We start from the raw sequence: 19,491 nt of genomic DNA on the forward strand, positions 1-19,491 counted from the left end.
TTCTCACTTGATTCGATACTCTGTAGTACCGACGTGTTTCGGTTCGGTACCTCAAAAGTACCGAATTCGGTACCCATCCCTAGCATGAATGGACTATAGGTAAATAAAAAATCGACATAAAAAAAAATAATAAAAAAGAAAATAATAATAATAATCGATTCTTAAATTTTCAAATCGATGCAGTTGAATCGTCACCTCAGGATCGATGCATTGTTACACCCCTAGTGTTCAGTATCAACCAATGAGTGTTGTAGTCGAGTCACTAAATCTCGAGTCCCCATTACCCTAGTCCGAGTCCAAGTCATCAAGGTTGAGTCCACGCCACTCTGGCAGAGCTGACATACAAATAAAAAAAAGGTCTACATTAACCCTTTCACTGCCACACTACCAAACGGTTAACCCTTTCACTGTGAAAATACACAGAAGGTTAACCCTTTCACTGCCACACAACAGCAGGTTAACCCTTTCACGGTAAGCGTTGGTAGTGTGATAGTAAAGGGTTAACCTTCTGCGGTGTGGCAGTGAAAGGGTTAAACATAAATGACAGCGTGTAACCGTTTCAAAGGGAGTTTATTTACTTTGTGACACAATGGCCAAACAAATGCACTCAAGCCATCAATATGCCAAATGATTAGGGCCTATTACAAAAGAATTTGTACTAACTGTATTCATCTATTAACCCTTTCACTGCCACACGACAGAAGGTTAGCCCTTTACTATCACACAACCGACGGCGATGCTCCATCATTAGCATCATGCGGAGCTAATGATGCTAATGATGGAGCATCGCCGTCGGTTGTGTGATAGTAAAGGGCTAACCTTCTGTCGTGTGGCAGTGAAAGGGGACACAAGCGCCACAACACTGCAACCGACACCTTGAATGTTCCATCGATAAGGTTGTGGGTTGAACCGGTTCCCCTTGAAAGTAACGTCTGCGTGTTTCTCTCTCACCCGGCAGTGGAGACGCACAACGACATGGCCTTCGGGGACATCTTCCTCCACCTCCTGACCGGACACCTCACCTTGCTCTCCGACGAGTTCGCAGCGGAGGAGTTCTGCGCCGTCGTCTTCGACGGCTTCCTGCTCACCTCCTTCTCCAGGTCGGTTGTTGTTGGCGCATGCAATGTCCTCGACGTAATCTATAGCGCCGGTCGAAATTACATCTTTTTAGATGCGAAGCACGCACTACCCCCCCCGACCGGCAATGTAGCCACTCTGCCTCTACTGGCGGTTCACAGGTAATGCGCTTGGAGACCCGATAGCTTTGCATCTCTAAAGGTGCTCCCGTAGTCGAGCGGACCGTACTCGGAGTGGACTCTGCGGAGGTCCGTGCGGACTCAAAGCGGACTCGAAGTGCGAAGCTCCAATTTTCGAATGTGCGGACGTCCACACCGCTCACTTGGTGTCGCACAAAACGCTGCTCTGCGTTTTGGTTGACATCGACCTGCATTTAATGTGACACCGATCTGCATTTTACGCTGAACACTCGCTCCGTGCCAAGTGAGAGTATAGGGCAGGATCATGATTAAATGGGTACGATTGGTCCGGTGAAACGTTGGCAGGTAGATGACGCTAAATTTAGTTTTACTATCGCTAATCGTCACCCATTCCAATTCATATACATTTGGACCATGATGTCTTGTTTCATCATCTGAAGAAACTTGAGATGTTTGAATGGCTTTTCTAAATGAAGTGTGTAAAACTGGCAGTTTTATTTCTAAATATTGGAAAATGGAGATAACATAGACTCTTTATTTTGACATCGGATGACGACGACATGACAGAAGTTGAACAGTGTGGGAAAAATTGTGTAAACTGTAGGAAAAATTGTGTAAACTGTAGGAAATTGGTCAGAGTACGGTCCGCTCGACCATGGCAGCATGGGGGTGTTTTCACATTAGGTTGCCTCCGTTCCGTTCGCGAGAACGATAGTCCCCACTCCCCTGCCGGCCAGGTTTCACACTACCAATCTCGTATAGTTTCCCGAGCACACTTGAGGGAGCAACACCCCGATACCGTTCCGTGCCCGGCGGACGCTGATTCGTTCCCCAGACCACCTTTTCAAGTGGTCCCGGACATGGAACGGTTATCCGTCCCCGGGTACGGAACGCAGCGTTCTCACTACACTACTTTTGGGGTAATCTGGCTCGGAAACGGCCCCGGATGCCTAGTGTGAAAGCACCCTAAGACACTCATGGGTCCTTGTTCAGATAGTGTCTCATGTTATATCAGGGTTTGTTATATAAAGTTGTTATATCAAAGTTACTACTGTTGTCATCAGGGTTCTCACAAGGTCCTTAAAGTGCTTGCTTTTTTACCAAAAAAAAGTCGAGGCCTGGAATTCCTTGAAAACAGCTGATTTTATTTTAACAAGGTGCTTAAAAAGTCCTTGAAATTCAAATCAACCATTCACATTCAAAGTTTTGTTCATCCATGATAAAATTGTTCTGAATCAAGACATTTTATTTTTTTAATTTATAAAGTGTAACTAATTGTGGGAAATTGGTTTAAACAAGCCATAAATATTGGATCAGATTTTTTAATAAAACTACATTTAAAAGTGAATTGTATCCTTTTTAAATTCCCTTTTTAAAATGAAAAATAGTGCTTGGAAAATTACTTGAAAGTCCTTGAATATCTGTGGGAGCCCTGCTCTGACGCTCCTGTGCTTGTCTGTGTTCCAGTAAAGAGAACGTGCACAGGCACAGCCTGCGTGTGCTGCTGCACCTCCACCACAAGGTGGCGCCCTCTTACATGGAGACTCTGATGAAAACCCTCGAGCCTCCAAAACAGGTTTGCTGCCTTTCTCAACGTTACCCACCACAGTCCCCAAATATAATATACCCAAATTGTATATCACAGTTAGTTCAGATCTGGCATTGTGATTGGCTGAGCTACTTTCCAATGAGCGCCAACATCTCCTACACACTCCTACGCAGAGCAGCTGTCGCTATGCCGGTACAAAATCCGGACATCCGCAACCAAATTAGTTAGAAAGAAAATTACTTTGAATTGGGTGTACAGAGTTATCACAAATAACCAGAAATTAAGCTTGTCTGAAAATTTTGAAGGTATGCAGTGATTTATTAGAAAAGTAAACTGTTATTTTCTGCATGAGAAAGACATGTAAAGGTTGAGTGCTTTATTATCTAAAGATGGTAAGTTAGTGTGTTGTGTTCATTCATAGTTAAAGACAGTAGAGGTTGAGTACTTTATTATCTAAAGATGGTAAGTTAGTGTGTTGTGTTTAAGCATTACATCACGCGCAGGAGTGGTTTGTGAACAATAAACCATGCCTAGGGGTGGTCGTTAGACCCCCCTAGGCATGGTTTATTGTTCACAAATCACGACTGCAAGTGGTGTAAAGCTTTTATACAACTGCCACATTCATCCAACCTTATTTCTATACAATAAACACACATTAATCGAAGATTTATTGAAAAAACCATCCGCCAGAAAAAGTAGTTCCCACAACTACAAAAAAGACAATTTGCCTCCATGTGGAAGCAGATCGGAAGTGCATCCATCCAACTAACACATCCAACTGTGTATTATTGGAATGATTGAGAGAAGTTGCCTCATGTGGAAGCAGCTTGAAGTGCATCCAACCAACTAACACATCCAACTGTGTATTATTGGAATGATTGATTGAACATTTTATTACCAGATGCAGAATGGGTACAATACAGTACGGCTCAATACACACAATTGTTAAGGGAATGCAGACCTACTTTCCATAGAACTTCATTCTTAGATGCTTCTATAGAAAGTAGGTAAAACAAATTAAAAAGTTTTCTTTGCCCTATAGGAAAAAAACGTTTTCTTCGCCCTATTTTTTTATTTATTTTTTTAAACCTACTGTAGAGGGCCTAAACTTAACCAGTTGGAAACCAAGCGTACAGTAATAAAATTAGCAATCAATCAACTCAATAGGCCATGCTCACTTAGAACAGCGCAGCACCCAGCTCTCTCTCAGTCTGACCCGTGTTGCAGACAGGTGTGTGTGTGTGTGTGTGTGTGGGGGTGGGTGGAGACTAGAGCTAGCGCTGACAGTCAGAGAGAAGGAAAAAGAAATTGAAAAAAAAAATGCAAATTGATCAATCAATCAAATCGCGATTTTTCTTTTGTTCTAGAATGACTCAAGACCCATCAATTACATCATCCAACATTGTTTAAAGGACTAACACATTCGCAGTGACAGAATCGCTTCATATTTAGTCGTTATGGCGCTATCAACATATCCATTTGTTGTCCGCGATCTTGTTTTCTCCCGGAGTGAGCCGGCGGAGTGATATGTGATTCGGTTGTGGGCGGGTCCTGAGCCCAGGACCGTGGATTGTTGCCAATAAAGACGTGTAAATGGACTGTTTCAGCCAATCAGAATCGAGAAATTTGCATGCCGTTGTATAATCACTCATAGTTAAAGACAGTAGAGGTTGAGTACTTTATTATCTAAAGATGGTAAGTTAGAGTGCTGTGTTCATTCATAGTTAAAGACAGTAGAGGTTGAGTACTTTATTATCTAAAGATGGTAAGTTAGTGTGTTGTGTTCATTCATAGTTAAAGACAGTAGAGCTTGAGTACTTTCTTGGGGCGACAGCGGCTCAGGAGGTAGAGCGGTCGTCAGGCAGTCTGAAGGTTCCCGGTTCGATTCCCGGGCAGCGCGTCAAAGTGTCCTTGAGCAAGATACCTAACCCCTAATTGCTCCCAATGTGCAGGTTGGCACTTTGCATGGTTGGCTGCGCCATCGGTGTGTGAATGGGTGGATGTGAGGGGGGAAATTGTAAAGCGCTTTGGAGAAAAACACCATATAAATGCACCATTTACGATATATCACATTCAACACTACAAGTGATTTAGATTAACTTCACAACTGCAAATACATGGGCTGTCCAAAAGATTTCAAAACGGACTTATATGGTTCTTCAATGCAAGGGTTGTATTGATGGACGTACTCCGTACTAGTCAGCATGAATGAGTTTTAAGTTGAGAAGCACTTGAATTGGTACTCACTACTCACAGAGGCCTTTCCTCAAGATTCAAGATTGTTTATTGTCATGTGACAGTGCACAGTTAAACAGTGAACATCTTACTTTGCTAGTCCGCCCTTCACACAAAATCTCACAATACTTAACAAAATAAAATGTTAATGCTAAGAAATAGATATATAAGATATATTTTATAAATAAAGGTATAAGGTATACAAGGCAGGATCCAGAGTGCTTACAATATAAATATGGGGGTGACGATGAGTCACGGCAGTGGTTATAAAAGTGTCTTCAGTGATTCACCGTTCGGGGGATGGGTGACGGTGAGGTCACTGAGGCATGTGATTAATGTGCAACTGATGTCATGTGTCATGATGTACGACGTACCGACGGCCGTTTCTCCCTGTGCTCGACCACAGAGCAGTGAGCCGGTGAGGGAGCTGTACACCCAGCTGACGGAGAAGCTGGAGGCCCAGAAGAAGAGTCCTCCCCAGCCAGACGAACCTCCGCCCCTGGACCTGGGCCTCCACCCTGTCACAGTCCCCACCCCAGCCTCCACCCCTGCCACGCCTCTCTGACTCCACCCTGTCACGGTCCCCACCCCAGCCTCCACCCTGCCCCTCCTCTCTGACTCCACCCTGTCATGGTCCCCACCCCAGCCTCCACCCTGCCCCTCCTCTCTGACTCCACCCTGTCACAGTCCCCACCCCAGCCTCCACCCTGCCCCTCCTCTCTGGCTCCACCCTGTCACGGTCCCCACCCCTGCCCCTCCTCTCTGACTCCACCCTGTCACAGTCCCCACCCCAGCCTCCACCCTGCCCCTCCTCTCTGGCTCCACCCTGTCACGGTCCCCACCCCTGCCCCTCCTCTCTGACTCCACCCTGTCACAGTCTCCACCCCAGCCTCCACCCCTGCCCCTCCTCTCTGGCTCCACCCTGTCACAGTCCCCACCCCAGCCTCCACCCCTGCCCCTCCTCTCTGACTCCACCCTGTCATGGTCCCCACCCCAGCCTCCACCCTGCCCCTCCTCTCTGACTCCACCCTGTCACAGCCTCCACCCCTGCCCCTCCTCTCTGGCTCCACCCTGTCACGGTCCCCACCCCAGCCTCCACCCTGCCCCTCCTCTCTGACTCCACCCTGTCACAGTCCCCACCCCAGCCTCCACCCCTGCCCCTCCTCTCTGACTCCACCCTGTCACAGCCTCCACCCCTGCCACTCCTCTCTGACTCCACCCTGTCACGGTCCCCACCCCAGCCTCCACCCCTGCCCCTCCTCTCTGACTCCACCCTGTCACAGTCCCCACCCCAGCCTCCACCCCTGCCCCTCCTCTCTGGCTCCACCCTGTCACAGTCCCCACCCCAGCCTCCACCCTGCCCCTCCTCTCTGACTCCACCCTGTCACAGCCTCCACCCCTGCCCCTCCTCTCTGACTCCACCCTGTCACGGTCCCCACCCCAGCCTCCACCCTGCCCCTCCTCTCTGACTCCACCCTGTCACAGCCTCCACCCCTGCCCCTCCTCTCTGACTCCACCCTGTCACAGCCTCCACCCCTGCCCCTCCTCTCTGGCTCCACCCTGTCACAGTCCCCACCCTAGCCTCCACCCTGCCCCTCCTCTCTGACTCCACCCTGTCACAGTCCCCACCCCAGCCTCCACCCCTGCCCCTCCTCTCTGGCTCCACCCTGTCACAGTCCCCACCCCAGCCTCCACCCCTGCCCCTCCTCTCTGGCTCCACCCTGTCACAGTCCCCACCCCAGCCTCCACCCCTGCCACAGAGGCAGCAGCAGTAATGGACAGAAGACCACTGGTCTGATAACTTGACTGATTGTAAATATAGCCTTGTGATTGGCTCGTGAAACTTAAAAAAAAAAAACTGAACATTCTACAGTATAATTTTGTTCACTGTTTTCTTTTATGTTCGTCTTGAAATTATCTTTCAGCTCTGACTGTGTAATCCAGTGGCCAACTCTTATGAAATCCATTACTTTTTTCTTGTTTTTATATAAAACATGTAGTCTCTTGCATTGTTGTCCAAATATATTTTCATATGGAGTTGGGATGACTTTCAGTGTGTTTTAGTCATATTTGAATTGTGTTAGTAGTACAAGAAGCCTGTAAATAAATGGATTTATTTAGAAATGGAATGGGTGTTATTTCGCTACGGTACACAGTTATACCAATTACAGCTGTATCTGTTATCTATAAGGCTCCCTCTTGATAGGACATTAGAAGAGTATTTAATTGAAACTCACGTTTTTTTTTTTATTATTTTTGCATTTCATTAAGAAGCCAAGAATCACAAGATTTCCTTTAGTGAATCTAATTTGTACTTATTTGTAATACATAATTGTAATAATGCATAGAATATATTTGTGCTAAACTAGGCTAGTTTACAGCCGGATAGCTTTCTACTGAATGCACAGAAAGGAAATGGTATGATCTTTGGTATCTATCTTCTTTTAATTTAATTTCATTCATTATTATAATTAATTTTTTTGTACATGGAATTGTTACAGTCCAACAGTGTCTTCAATACATATAGTTTCACTTAATATGATCCACTAAATTCCATGGCCGAAAGGAACAGGAAGAAGAAAACTCTTATTGTACCTGCCCCTACACATACAGTACACTGATGGACCTTATTGTACCTGCCCCTACACACATACAGTACACTGATAGACCTTATTGTACCTGCCCCTACACACATACAGTACACTGATAGACCTTAATGTACCTGCCCCTACACACATACAGTACACTGATAGACCTTATTGTACCTGCCCCTACACACATACAGTACACTGATAGACCTTATTGTACCTGCCCCTACACACATACAGTACACTGATAGACCTTATTGTACCTGCCCCTACACACATACAGTACACTGATAGACCTTATGTTATTGTACCTGCCCCTACTAGGGCTGCACGATTTTGGGAAATAATCTAAGTGCGATTTTTCTGACCGATATTGCGATTGCGATTATAATATTTTTTTTAAGCAGCCCCACAGAGGTTTATTGTAAAATGAGGCTTGCATCTGGCCTACGCTGTGGGTCTGTTCGGGACGCGTGTAGCATAATGCCAGCGGGAGAGTGCAAGAGCGCTTCCGCATTCTTCGCCGCGCATGCGCATGAGGTCCTCGCTTAGTTCAGACGCCCCATTCAACACGGTGAATCCCAAACTCGAAACTCCGTTAAGCTCCAGAGAGAGAGCCTGAAAACCGCCAGTTCTTGCCCGACGGATGGGAGCCGAATCGCGGATCCGAGTTTTCTGATGAATAGCCCCAAAACATGGAGGTTGCGAACGGCGCCGGCTTCGCTGACCAGAGCTCTCTCAGATTCAAAATTTTAATCGCAGCCTGGAACATACATGTTTCGGAAACCAATGTGTAACTAGACTGTTACAATATAACATTTATATTAATTAACCCAGTTAATGCCTTAAGAGAGAGTCTGGTGGTCAATTACTACGGAAATGTTGTGTCTTACTAATAATAACTAATTCCGCGGTCAATAGAAGTCTCTGTGATACTTTCTGAATATGATTTGGGAATGGGCAGGGTTATAATATAAGAAAGACAGTGTAAACAATATAATTAACTCTGAATATAATAATGACGAAAAATAAACAGGATACACAACAAGGTGCACTACATATAACCTCATCGCATGCACCTTGTTGTGTATCCTGTTTATTTTTCATCATTATTATATTCAGAGTTAATTATATTGTTTACACTGTCTTTCTTCTATTATAACCCTGCCCATTCCCAAATCATATTCAGAAAGTATCACAGAGACTTCTATTGACCGCGGAATTAGTTATTATTAGTAAGACACAACATTTCCGTAGTAATTGACCACCAGACTCTCTTATGGCATTAACTGGGTTAATTAATATAAATGTTATATTGTAACTGTCTAGTTACACATTGGTTCCGAAACATGTATGTTCCAGGCTGCGATTAAAATTTTGAATCTGAGAGAGCTCTGGTCAGCGAAGCCGGCGCCGTTCGCGACCTCCATGTTTTGGGGCTATTCATCAGAAAACTCGGATCCGCGATTCGGCTCCCATCCGTCGGGCAAGAACTGGCGGTTTTCAGCCTCTCTCTCTGGAGCTTAACGGAGTTTCGAGTTTGGGATTCACCGTGTTGAATGGGGCGTCTGAACTAAGCGAGGACCTCATGCGCATGCGCGGCGAAAAATGCGGAGGCGCTCTTGCACTCTTCCGCTGGCATTATGCTACACGCGTTCGGGACACCGAGCCTGAAAATGTTTCTTTTTACCTGGGAATTGATACCGGTACCCAACGGTACTTTTTTTCTGTACTTTACTCTCCCTCTCTGAAGTCTAAACTTCACAACACAACAATAACAACAACTTGCAAAGGAGATCTTGTATCTCAATGGGACTTCCTGGTTAAATAAATTAAAAAATATATATATTTGCGTTTTTTTTTTTTTTTGCTAATTGCATCATTTCAAATCGCGATTTCGATTTAAAATCGATTAATCGTTCAGCCCTAGCCCCTACACACATACAGTACACTGATGATAGACCTTATTGTACCTGCCCCTACACACATACAGTACAGTACACTGATAGACCTTATTGTACCTGCCCCTACACACATACAGTACACTGATGATGGACCTTATTGTACCTGCCCCTACACACATACAGTACACTGATAGTCTATTCATAGCGCAATGTTTACCAAACCAAACTGTCTGGGTTGACCGGTGCTGATGGGTGGATACTGAGTATCTTATCTTTTCAAGATTTAGGCACGACATAATGTCCTTCGGCCACTGACCCTGTGTGGGTGGAGCAGCATTGCTCCACTTATGTAATATTAATAATAATAATACACTTTAGCACCTTTCATACAGAAACTGCAGCTCAAAGTGCTTCACAACAGAAAAAAGACAAAGTGCAGACATAAAATCACAATTTTTCACATTAGGATCTAACATCCCAATAGGCCACCTTGTTTATGGTTTGATTCAGTTTTAAATAGACAATAATAAAAAGAGTAAGATAGAATAGACAGAGTAAAATAGTGCACATAAAGTGCAGACATATAAAATCAGTTTTTTACAGTACAATAAAACATTTCTGGATGACTGTTTTAACAGTTTAAAGTCGTCTTTACCTTCTCTGTTTGGTAGCCATGGTTTAAAACCTGACAGTCTTCCCTCCTGTATGATACCCACTTTGACCCTTCGAACCTCCCACTCAGGGCAAACCTCCCTCTCAGGGCTAAACTCCCTCTCTCAGGGTGCAGTTCTAGGCCTGGGTCCTACACAGTTTTAAAGCCTGACAGTGTTTGGAGATATTGCAACTCTGGCCAGAAGAGAGGCGAAGGACAATGTGTGATTAAAGTCAGGCGCACATCGTTCCTCCAGTGGTGCCAAAAATGGCAACCAGAGTGTTGGGTTCTAGTAAAAAATTCAGGATTAGAGATAGGGTTTGAAAGACTTCTTTCCAGTATCTTTCCAGACTAGGACACATCCAAAACATATAGACGAGGCCTCACCATTTATTTTGTTTGATCTACTTTTTCTCCCTATTTTCTATTTTTCTCCCTTCCCCAATTTCGTATTGTCCAATTCTACCCTCCCCTGTCTCGAACGCTGTTGGCCATGCCTCCCACAAGCCGGCTGCAATGTGGACGAAGCCTTGCATCACGTGTCCCCTCCGGTACTCGAGGAGGCAGCCGTCGCATCTTTTCACCTGCACAGCGCGATCTCTCAGCGGCGAGGGTCTGCGTGGGAGGGACACGCCGCCCTCGTTGCTTCCTGATTCTACTGCGCAGGCGCACCAACCGACCTGTAGGAGTCGCTGTCCACAACGTCCAATCCCCACCCACCAGCTTCCCACCCCCTAATACTGCCAATTGTATTAGTATGAACGACCAGCCAAGCTGGTAGCAACGGCGAGAGCTGGGCTCGAACCCAGCGTCTCCTGCGTTGGTGGCGAGCGCCTTGCCCACTGCGCCACCTAGCCGCCCCTGAGGCCTCACCATTTCTATATTTCATTTCTAGGGATTCACATCTGGGAAAATATGAGATAATTTGGCATATTTTTATTAAATCTTAATATATTTAGACGTATTGTATGGGCTCCATGCATGACTTTAAACTGTAACAGACAATTGAATCCGATGAGTCATCTGAGCGTGAAAGATTTAGATCTTGTTCCCCTGCATTCTTAATGTTGTCAGTAGGAGCATGTCTTATACCTGGTAGTCGGATATCAGCCCTTTGCACATTGGATGCAAACATCATCAGCATTGTTCATATCAGGTGCTTCAGGGAAGCTAGGTCTGAGAGAGTGAAGAAAGTGTCTGATTAGCAGGTATCTGAGAAAATGCCTATTTGGTCAGTTTCTAGTTTGTTTTTATTTGTCACGTATTAGGTACTTTAGAGTGAAATGCTTGGTTCTGTATGAGCAGTGATGCCAGTAACTAGTTACTCTAATCTGATAACTTTTTTCACTAAATAGTAATCTAACTTGTTACTTTTTACAAGCCAGTAATCTGATTACAGTTACTTTTCCAAGTGGCTGTGCATTACTATTTAGTTACTATCTCATAATGCTGATGATAAGAGAGCCAGGGGTACAGTCAGCTAGACCAGAGATGGGACGTTCGCTCGCATGTTACGCGCGACTTGCGGAGTACGCACTGAGTAGGGATGTCCCGATCACGTTTTTTTGCTCCCGATCCGATCCCGATCATGTGATTTTGAGTATCTACCGATACCGATCTTTCCCGATCCGATTAAAAAAAAGTAAATTTTTATTTTTAACTTTTTTGTTTAACTTTTTTTTATTCAACAAACGTGACCATGTTCACGTCTTAAACTCATACTGAGGCCTTAGTTTTGGTTTTGGTTTTAAATTGCATATCATCATTCATTTATTTATTGTCACACAGAGCAGAAGAATTTTGCCAAAACAAACCAATCCTTTGATTTAATTATACATCAAATGATTTATGTCAAGGATTGCAATGCCTCGCTTGAATGAAGTTAACTTTTCACCTGGATAACGTCAACATTCAGGGTGAATGTAATGTGAGAAATTGGGATAAAAAATGTAATTATTTGGGTCTGAGATTGTGGCTGGTTGCCGTTCTGCAGCTGGATACTATTGGTTTGTTTTGGCAAAATTCTTCTGCTCTGTGTGACAATAAATAAATGTGATGATATGCAATTTAAAACCAAAACTAAGGCCTCAGTATGAGTTTAAGACGTGAACATGGTCATGTTTGTTAAAAAAAAGTAAAAAAATCCCAGATTATTTTTTTTATTTTTTGCAGATCCCGATCTTCGGAAAATCACGTGATCGGCACGGGACATCCCTAGCACTGAGTCCGTTGTCTCAGAATGTATTTGGTAGAGAGAGAGAGGTAGAGGTAGAGAGAGAGAGAGACTGGATAACGTTATCACTTACCTAATGAGACGGGTGATGTTGCTTCGCAGAAGCAAAAAAGTCCCCTGAAGACTCCGATTGAGTCCATTCAAATGCTCAAAAAGAAGTAAGAAGTAATTGCTGGTGATCACTGCCCATCTCATCGCATAAAGCTGCAAACAACCGTGAATTCAATGGACGGGCCTTGATAAAATTGACAGTTCTTACCGCTTCATCCAAAACCTTTTTTGAGATCAGCAGGCATTTTTTTGGCAGCTAGGGCCTCCCTGTGGATGCAGCTAGGGCCTCCCTGTGGATGCAGCTAGGGCCTCCCTGTGGATGCAGCTAGGGCCTCCCTGTGGATGCAGCTAGGGCCTTCCTGTGGATGCAGCTAGGGCCTCCGGGATGCAGCTAGGGCCTCCCTGTGGATGCAGCTAGGGCCTCCCTGTGGATGCAACTAAGGCCTTCCTGTGGATGCAGCTAGGGCCTTCCTGTGGATGCAGCTAGGGCCTTCCTGTGGATGCAGCTAGGGCCTCCCTGTGGATGCAGCTAGGGCCTCCCTGTGGATGCAACTACGGCCTTCCTGTGGATGCAGCTAGGGCCTTCCTGTGGATGCAGCTAGGGCCTCCCTGTGGATGCAACTAGGGCCTCCCTGTGGATGCAGCTAGGGCCTCCCTGTGGATGCAGCTAGGGCCTCCCTGTGGATGCAGCTAGGGCCTCCCTGTGGATGCAGCTAGGGCCTCCCTGTGGATGCAGCTAGGGCCTCCCTGTGGATGCAACTAAGGCCTTCCTGTGGATGCAGCTAGGGCCTTCCTGTGGATGCAGCTAGGGCCTTCCTGTGGATGCAGCTAGGGCCTTCCTGTGAATGCAGCTAGGGCCTTCCTGTGGATGCAGCTAGGGCCTCCCTGTGGATGCAGCTAGGGCCTCCCTGTGGATGCAGCTAGGGCTTCCCTGTGGATGCAGCAGTGAATATATTTTGCTTGCTGAGCCACTGCTTTTACGCTGGTAAGTGCAGAGCAGAGGAGCAGGTGCGTCAGTAAAACTGTCATCACGCACAAGTGCCACTATTTACCCATAATGCCTAATTTGAGAGAACAACAAACTATAATACCATGTTTTATATAACATTTTTAATTAAAATTATATTATATACCATCACCGCTGGAGACGCTGGGTTCGAATCCAGCTCTCTGCATTGCTATCAGCTTGGCTGGTCGTTCATACTAACACAATTGGCAGTGTTAGGGGTGGGAAAGCTGATGGGTGGGTCCTGGGCGTTGTGGACAGTAGTGTTGTCACGATACTGGAATTTCGACTTCGATACGATACCTTGAAAAGTATCGATACTTCGATACCATTTCGATACCAAAAAAATATATATATATTTTTTTTTAAACAAATTTAGCTTTTGTTGCTGGTTGATTCTCCTCAGCTTCTCTCTGGTACTATAAGAGAAGATAAATATAACACTTTTAAAACCCTTTGTTTATCTTTAGATCACACATTTAAAAATAACTGTTCATCTCACTTCAATCATTTTTATTGCAAATGCAGAACATGGTATTTTCTCAAGCAGACAGATGTAAACACTGTAATCTGTGTTGCATGTACCTAACAAACTGAACTGTTTGTATTACAGTTAGTAACAGTTTCGATTTTTATTTAAAGATAACGAGAGAGAGAGAGAGAGAGAGAGAGAGAGAGAGAGAGGCTATGCTCGGAGCATTTTAGTAACGTTACATTTTCAACAAGATTGCTGCTATTTAAACACTTGATGGAAACGGGGTAACGTTAACCTTATGTCGACTGTAGTATTGTATGACCTCGACAAAACGTTTAAACGTTAACGTTACTCCGTTTCCATGCAGTAATTATAACGGTGGCCAGCTAAGCTAACGGAGCTAACTGCTAGCAGTAGCTAACGTTAGCTGGTAGCTGTAACGTTACAACGAATCAGCTGTTGATATTATGCGCCATCAGTAGACAACGTATCATGTATTAAACTAGAGTTAATGGTTTAATGCTTCAGTCACAGTGACGTTGAAAGAGCAGCTGTCACGAACCTCTTTCATTTCTTTATGGAGATCCGCGCTGGCACTGCTAAAATGTTTATTTACAAACTGAAGACGGCTCTGTGACTCTGTGAGGGGGAGGGCTGGAGCAGGCGGAGGGGCAAGCACGCTCTGAACAGCGTGTCAACAACTTGCTGTAGAACACTCGCCAGCTGGTACCGATACTGCAGAAAGTATCAGTATTTCGGGAAATGAGTATCGAAGCCGTTTTAAATATTCAGTATCGATATGTACACTAGTGGACAGCGACCCCTACAGTTCGGTCGGGACGCCTGCACAGCGAGGGTAGGATCTGGAGGGAGGTAGTGTGACCTTCCACACGTTACACTCTCCCGGTGAGAATCTGCGCTGCCAGGTTGGCTGCCGGCTGGCTGCACATGCGTCGGAGGAAAGCATGTGACAGTCTCCGGCCTCCCGGACCAACAGTAGGGGGGAGTGCGCAACAACCAGGAAGGGGGTTGGGAATTGGCATAACGACTAAACAGTGGGATGGGAGAAAAATCGGAAAAAAGGAGGGGGAAAAAGATTTAAAAAAAAATAATAATAAAATTATATTATATACATTTTATTTAGTTTGGGAACCACTGTCATAGAGTCCCTGAGCAGTGGACAGCTGTGACCTTATATTGCCTGATGGCTGATGACGTCTCATGATGACCTGTCTGAGCAGCCAATCATGACATTATGCACTTTCAATAAAGCATTATCTAAAAAAAATAAACTTGTCATTCTTATGTTGTGGCAGCAGCAGGGGGGACGACGACGACTTCGTAACCTAGTTACTTTCAAAGTAACTAAGTTACTTTGATAAACCTCTACATAAGCGGGGTCGTGGCCACACCATCAGCTCCTTCCCTACTTTCACCACTGACAGTGTCTGTATACACCACTTTAAGTTTAGTGCCAAAATAGTTGTTGGAAAAGAGCTACGTTGACATTGTATCTTTGTTTTTTCTCCCTCGCAAATTTCGGAAAAAGCAAAGAGATAATGTCTTCACCGTCGGAGGGTCTAGACGATTACAACGCTACCCTCCACCAGCGATTCACTATTGTGGCGTCCACCCGCATTTCATTGTATACTTGTATGCCGTGACAAATAAATCTCTTGACTTGACTTGACTTGACTCCGTGCGTCGTGGGGCGTCTCTGGTTCCATGGTCGTGGCAGGCAGGTGCGCCTGGGCGGTGCCCGGAGGAGAGTGTGCTTCACCGAGGGGCCGTTGAGCCCCCATCTCCTGTGAGGTGGCCGGGTTCCGGCCCTGGTTCCCCCGCCAGGGGACAGTCGGCCGATAGGCCGACAGTTCCTCTGGTGGCCGAGGATTTGCGTCGCAGACTCTTCGCCTCGGCTCGCTCTCGTCGTAAGACGGCGAGCAGCGGGGGTGAACGGCCTGGTTTTAGTGTTGTGCTGGAGCCGAGCGAGAGTTCTCTCGCCTCTTCTCCATATCCGATGGAAACTGAGGATTACATGGCGGGAGCTCTCTTGTTCGAAGGCCCGGCGGAGATGTGTCACTCTCCCCCTCGGGGAGTGGCAGGGAGTGCTACGTCTCCCTGGGGTTCCTTGTACTCTGGGACTGGGTTAAAACCTCCACCCCCGAGACAAGATGCCCAGCTATCTGCCGTGTCGGACGATGGCGCCCGGTGCAGCCTCCCGTATGCGAGGGACGCGAGTGACGTGGAAGAAGGTATGCAAGGGGAGTTGCTTGCCTTGTTCCCCGAGCTCATGGCGTTGCCGCAGCCACTGCCGGCACCTGTTCCTGATGACATGATAGGTCATCTCTGGCAACGTCGTCCTGTGAGAGAGACGGGCGTTGTCTGCCCATGCTTCCCAGCAATGGAGGCTTACGTGGCACAGGGACAGGTAATCTCCCGCATCGTTGGCCTTACCCCCGCCTACGTGCCAGTCACGCGGGTGGTGGGTTTGGTCCAGGGGCTAAAGGACGGGGTGCCTCGGCTTGATAGCCTGATGGCAGCCATCCTTTGCCCCGAGATAGTGTGGGAGCCGTTAAGAAAGCCGGTTCCCCAGGCGAAGTCGGCTAGGCAGTTGGCATCGTGGAGTGACCAGGTGTACATCGCCTCGACACAGAGCCTGGCTGCGACCTCCAACATCGCGCAGCTGGCGCGCTACATGTCGGGGCTGATGGCGGGCGGGACGGTACTAGATGACCATCAACGGTACCTTCACGCCCAGGCGGCTGGAGCGATCCTGCACCTAACCCAGCTGCAGGCGATAGCCGCCGGGAAGGAGCGCGCCCTGGCCACTCTCATCCAGCGCCACCTTTGGCTGGAGCAGGCGCGGGTGCCGGACCAGAGGAGGATTCCGCTGCTCACGGCCCCCCTCTCCGATGCTGGACTCTTCGGGTCGGCCATGCAGCAGATGACGGCAGCCTGCATGGAGATGGAGGAGGAGCGCTCCGTGCTCCAGCCCCATTTCCCCCGACCCGATGCCACTGGTGATGTCCGGATGGAAGAAACGCCGGCAGAGGCCTGCGGTCGTTGCCACCATCACCGCCGCCGCTGCTGGGCCTTCCGCCAAGAAGGCCAGGAGGGGAGGGAGTGCCGTGACCACTGCAGCCAGTCGTCCCACGCCCGGAGGGAACGGTAGGGATCGACGTGACCAGGAGACTCCCCAGCACCGTCCCTCTGGGCCGGCTCCCCGTGGGGGCAAACGGCGCTCTGCACGCGGCAGGCGGCGCTAGTGACTCCCCTGTTTGCCCCTGCCCCCCCCCCCCCCCAACATATAATTTTGTTATTAAATAAAAGGTTCCTCCTGGTGAGGGACTATTTTTTGTTACAAAACATGTTTTTATTCACTATATATTGGGGATACGATGTAAAACCCTCAACTACTGTTGGGGTTGTGTTCTTGCTTAGGGAGTGGAGCAGTTTTTTTGGTCGCTATTATATGTGTGCTTAGCAAGGCCTGTGGCTAGCACTCGGTCGAAAGACTTTGTCTTCTTTTTTTTTGTGACCAACTTTTTATTTTGTCTTTTTTTAAAACAAGTTCAGAGGAAAGACATTCACATCAGCATTTCATATTAATTCACACAGTGGCATAAAAAGTGTCTTTTCAGTATAGATTGTCCGTCAGTATATTCATATACTGTGTAGCCTGCCTGTTGCAGTTGTGACAGTCTTTTCCTCCGTTCTGGCGGTCCTGTGGCTGCGAAACAGCCCAGGTCGCTTCTTAACCCCACTCCCAGCCCCCCGGGTTTGCATAGACATTTTAGGAGAGGGGGAAACCTTGATGCATACATGTATAGGATACTCTTAATTAGAAAATAAATCATAATTATGTTTGTTAGATAACCAAGTAATAGGGAAAAATACAATACAATTTAGAAACAACCACAACTAATTATAACAGTAAACAGAAAAGGAAAAGATAAATGGAAAAGATAAATGGAAACAACAGCAACATGATTTTTGTTCATTCTCTGGTGTCAAGGTACAAGTGTTCAACCTAGTGGAGTACTGATTTTACCTTCTGGGCCGCAGTAAGTAATATTTGGATCGATTCTGTCCTTGCTCCCTGTGCTCTAGCACTGGATGCCTCTAATCTCAATACTTCGTAGAAGGACAGTTTCCAACGGTAAATATTGAGACTATGGGGTGGTTTCCATCTCATTACGAGCATTTTCTTTGCTGCCGTTAAACCGGCCAGAAACACTCTCTTTTTGTGAGGTGTTAATTTTAGAGATGAATCATCATTTAATAATAAAATGTGTGGCAAACAAGGTATGTTTATCTCCGTTATATTAGTGAGAAATAATGCAACCTTGGCCCAAAAAGCGAGTACTCCTGGACATTCCCACATCATATGTATGTATGTTCCTATAACTTTTTGCGGACATAAAGCACATAGAGGACTTTGTAATATTTGTATTTGACAGAGTTTCCTGGGTGACAGATAAAATCTTTATCATTTTGTAATGAGTTAATTGGTTATTATAATTACGAGAGGTTAGTGGAATATTATCCCATACATTCTGCCAATTTATGCAGGCGTTGTAATTCTTTAAATCTATGTTCCAGACAGTGGTATTACCTGTAGTTCTGTTTAGTTTTCCTTGTATTTTATTATATAACCCAGAAACAAAACCATTTTTAACATTTATGCCATTCACTATATTCATTAAAGGGTGACCTGGTAAAGGCTGATTCCATGGGACACCATAAGTGCGCATTGCAGTGCGTAACTGTAAATAAAAAAAGAAGGATGTACTAGGGACATTATAGATTTGTTTGAGCTCTTGAAATGATCTGAGACCGTATTCACTGTGACTTTGTCTTCTCTCATCATAAAAGACGGCGTTCTTCTTGCAGTAGTAAGAGTGAACTTTACCTTTTTTATTATCTGAGGGGGTTGTGTGTATTCAGAAGTGGTCACATATGTAGCTATTGTACCGAGGTCTTTGGACCCTCTCTTTAACGTCTGTTGTTTTTTCTTTACTTGGTAAAGGTGTAAAAATGCGGGTGGCAACTTTTCGCACATGAGCCTAAGCCTTGTATAAAAGCCAGTTTTTTACACAAACAAGTTTATCGTCTGTGGCTGGCGTGCAAACTATAAAGCTTTTACCCTAGCAGGTATATGCGCTTTTCATGTAGCATGCTGGACAACTGGTGTCATGCGCTGCTTGTTATTGCATTGGATCCAGGGTGTGGGGTCATATGGGGTGAACTGATAAACCCCTCCCCCCTTTTACTGATTGGCCAGGGGGTTGGACCTCCTGTACGTCGGTCTCCCTGTCGAGCTGTGGGGTCAGCGCATCACAGGGAGGGGAAGGGGGAGGGTGCAGTTCCCTGGTCCCACGCCATATTCTCCTGGAACCATCACCTTATCGCGGTGGAGAGGTTTGCGTGTCCTTAGGATCCTGAGAGCTATGTTGTCTGGAGCCTAGTGCTCCTGGTAGGGTCACCCATGGCAAACTGATCTCAGGTTAGGGAACAGACAGAGAATGGTTCAACCACTGCCCGGTGGGCCTGAGAGGGCAAAGGGCTAAGGGAGCACTAC

General features: G+C 46.2%; 1 protein-coding gene across 1 annotated transcript in view; it reads left to right on the forward strand.

Moving 5' to 3' along the window:
* The window catches only part of nelfb (negative elongation factor complex member B), a 75,248-nt gene extending 68,136 nt beyond the window's left edge, over positions 1-7,112 (forward strand). The window contains exons 11-13 of the mRNA XM_084307919.1: positions 959-1,100; positions 2,685-2,793; positions 5,408-7,112. Of these exons, the coding sequence (XP_084164045.1) occupies positions 959-1,100; positions 2,685-2,793; positions 5,408-5,566 (410 nt within the window). The 3' untranslated portion in view covers positions 5,567-7,112. The remainder of the gene's footprint in view (positions 1-958; positions 1,101-2,684; positions 2,794-5,407) is intronic.
* Positions 7,113-19,491: the final 12,379 nt, after the last annotated feature.

The sequence above is a fragment of the Notolepis coatsorum genome (assembly GCF_963971535.1).
Source record: "Notolepis coatsorum genome assembly, chromosome: 2".
Classification (NCBI taxonomy): Eukaryota; Metazoa; Chordata; class Actinopteri; order Aulopiformes; family Paralepididae; genus Notolepis; species Notolepis coatsorum.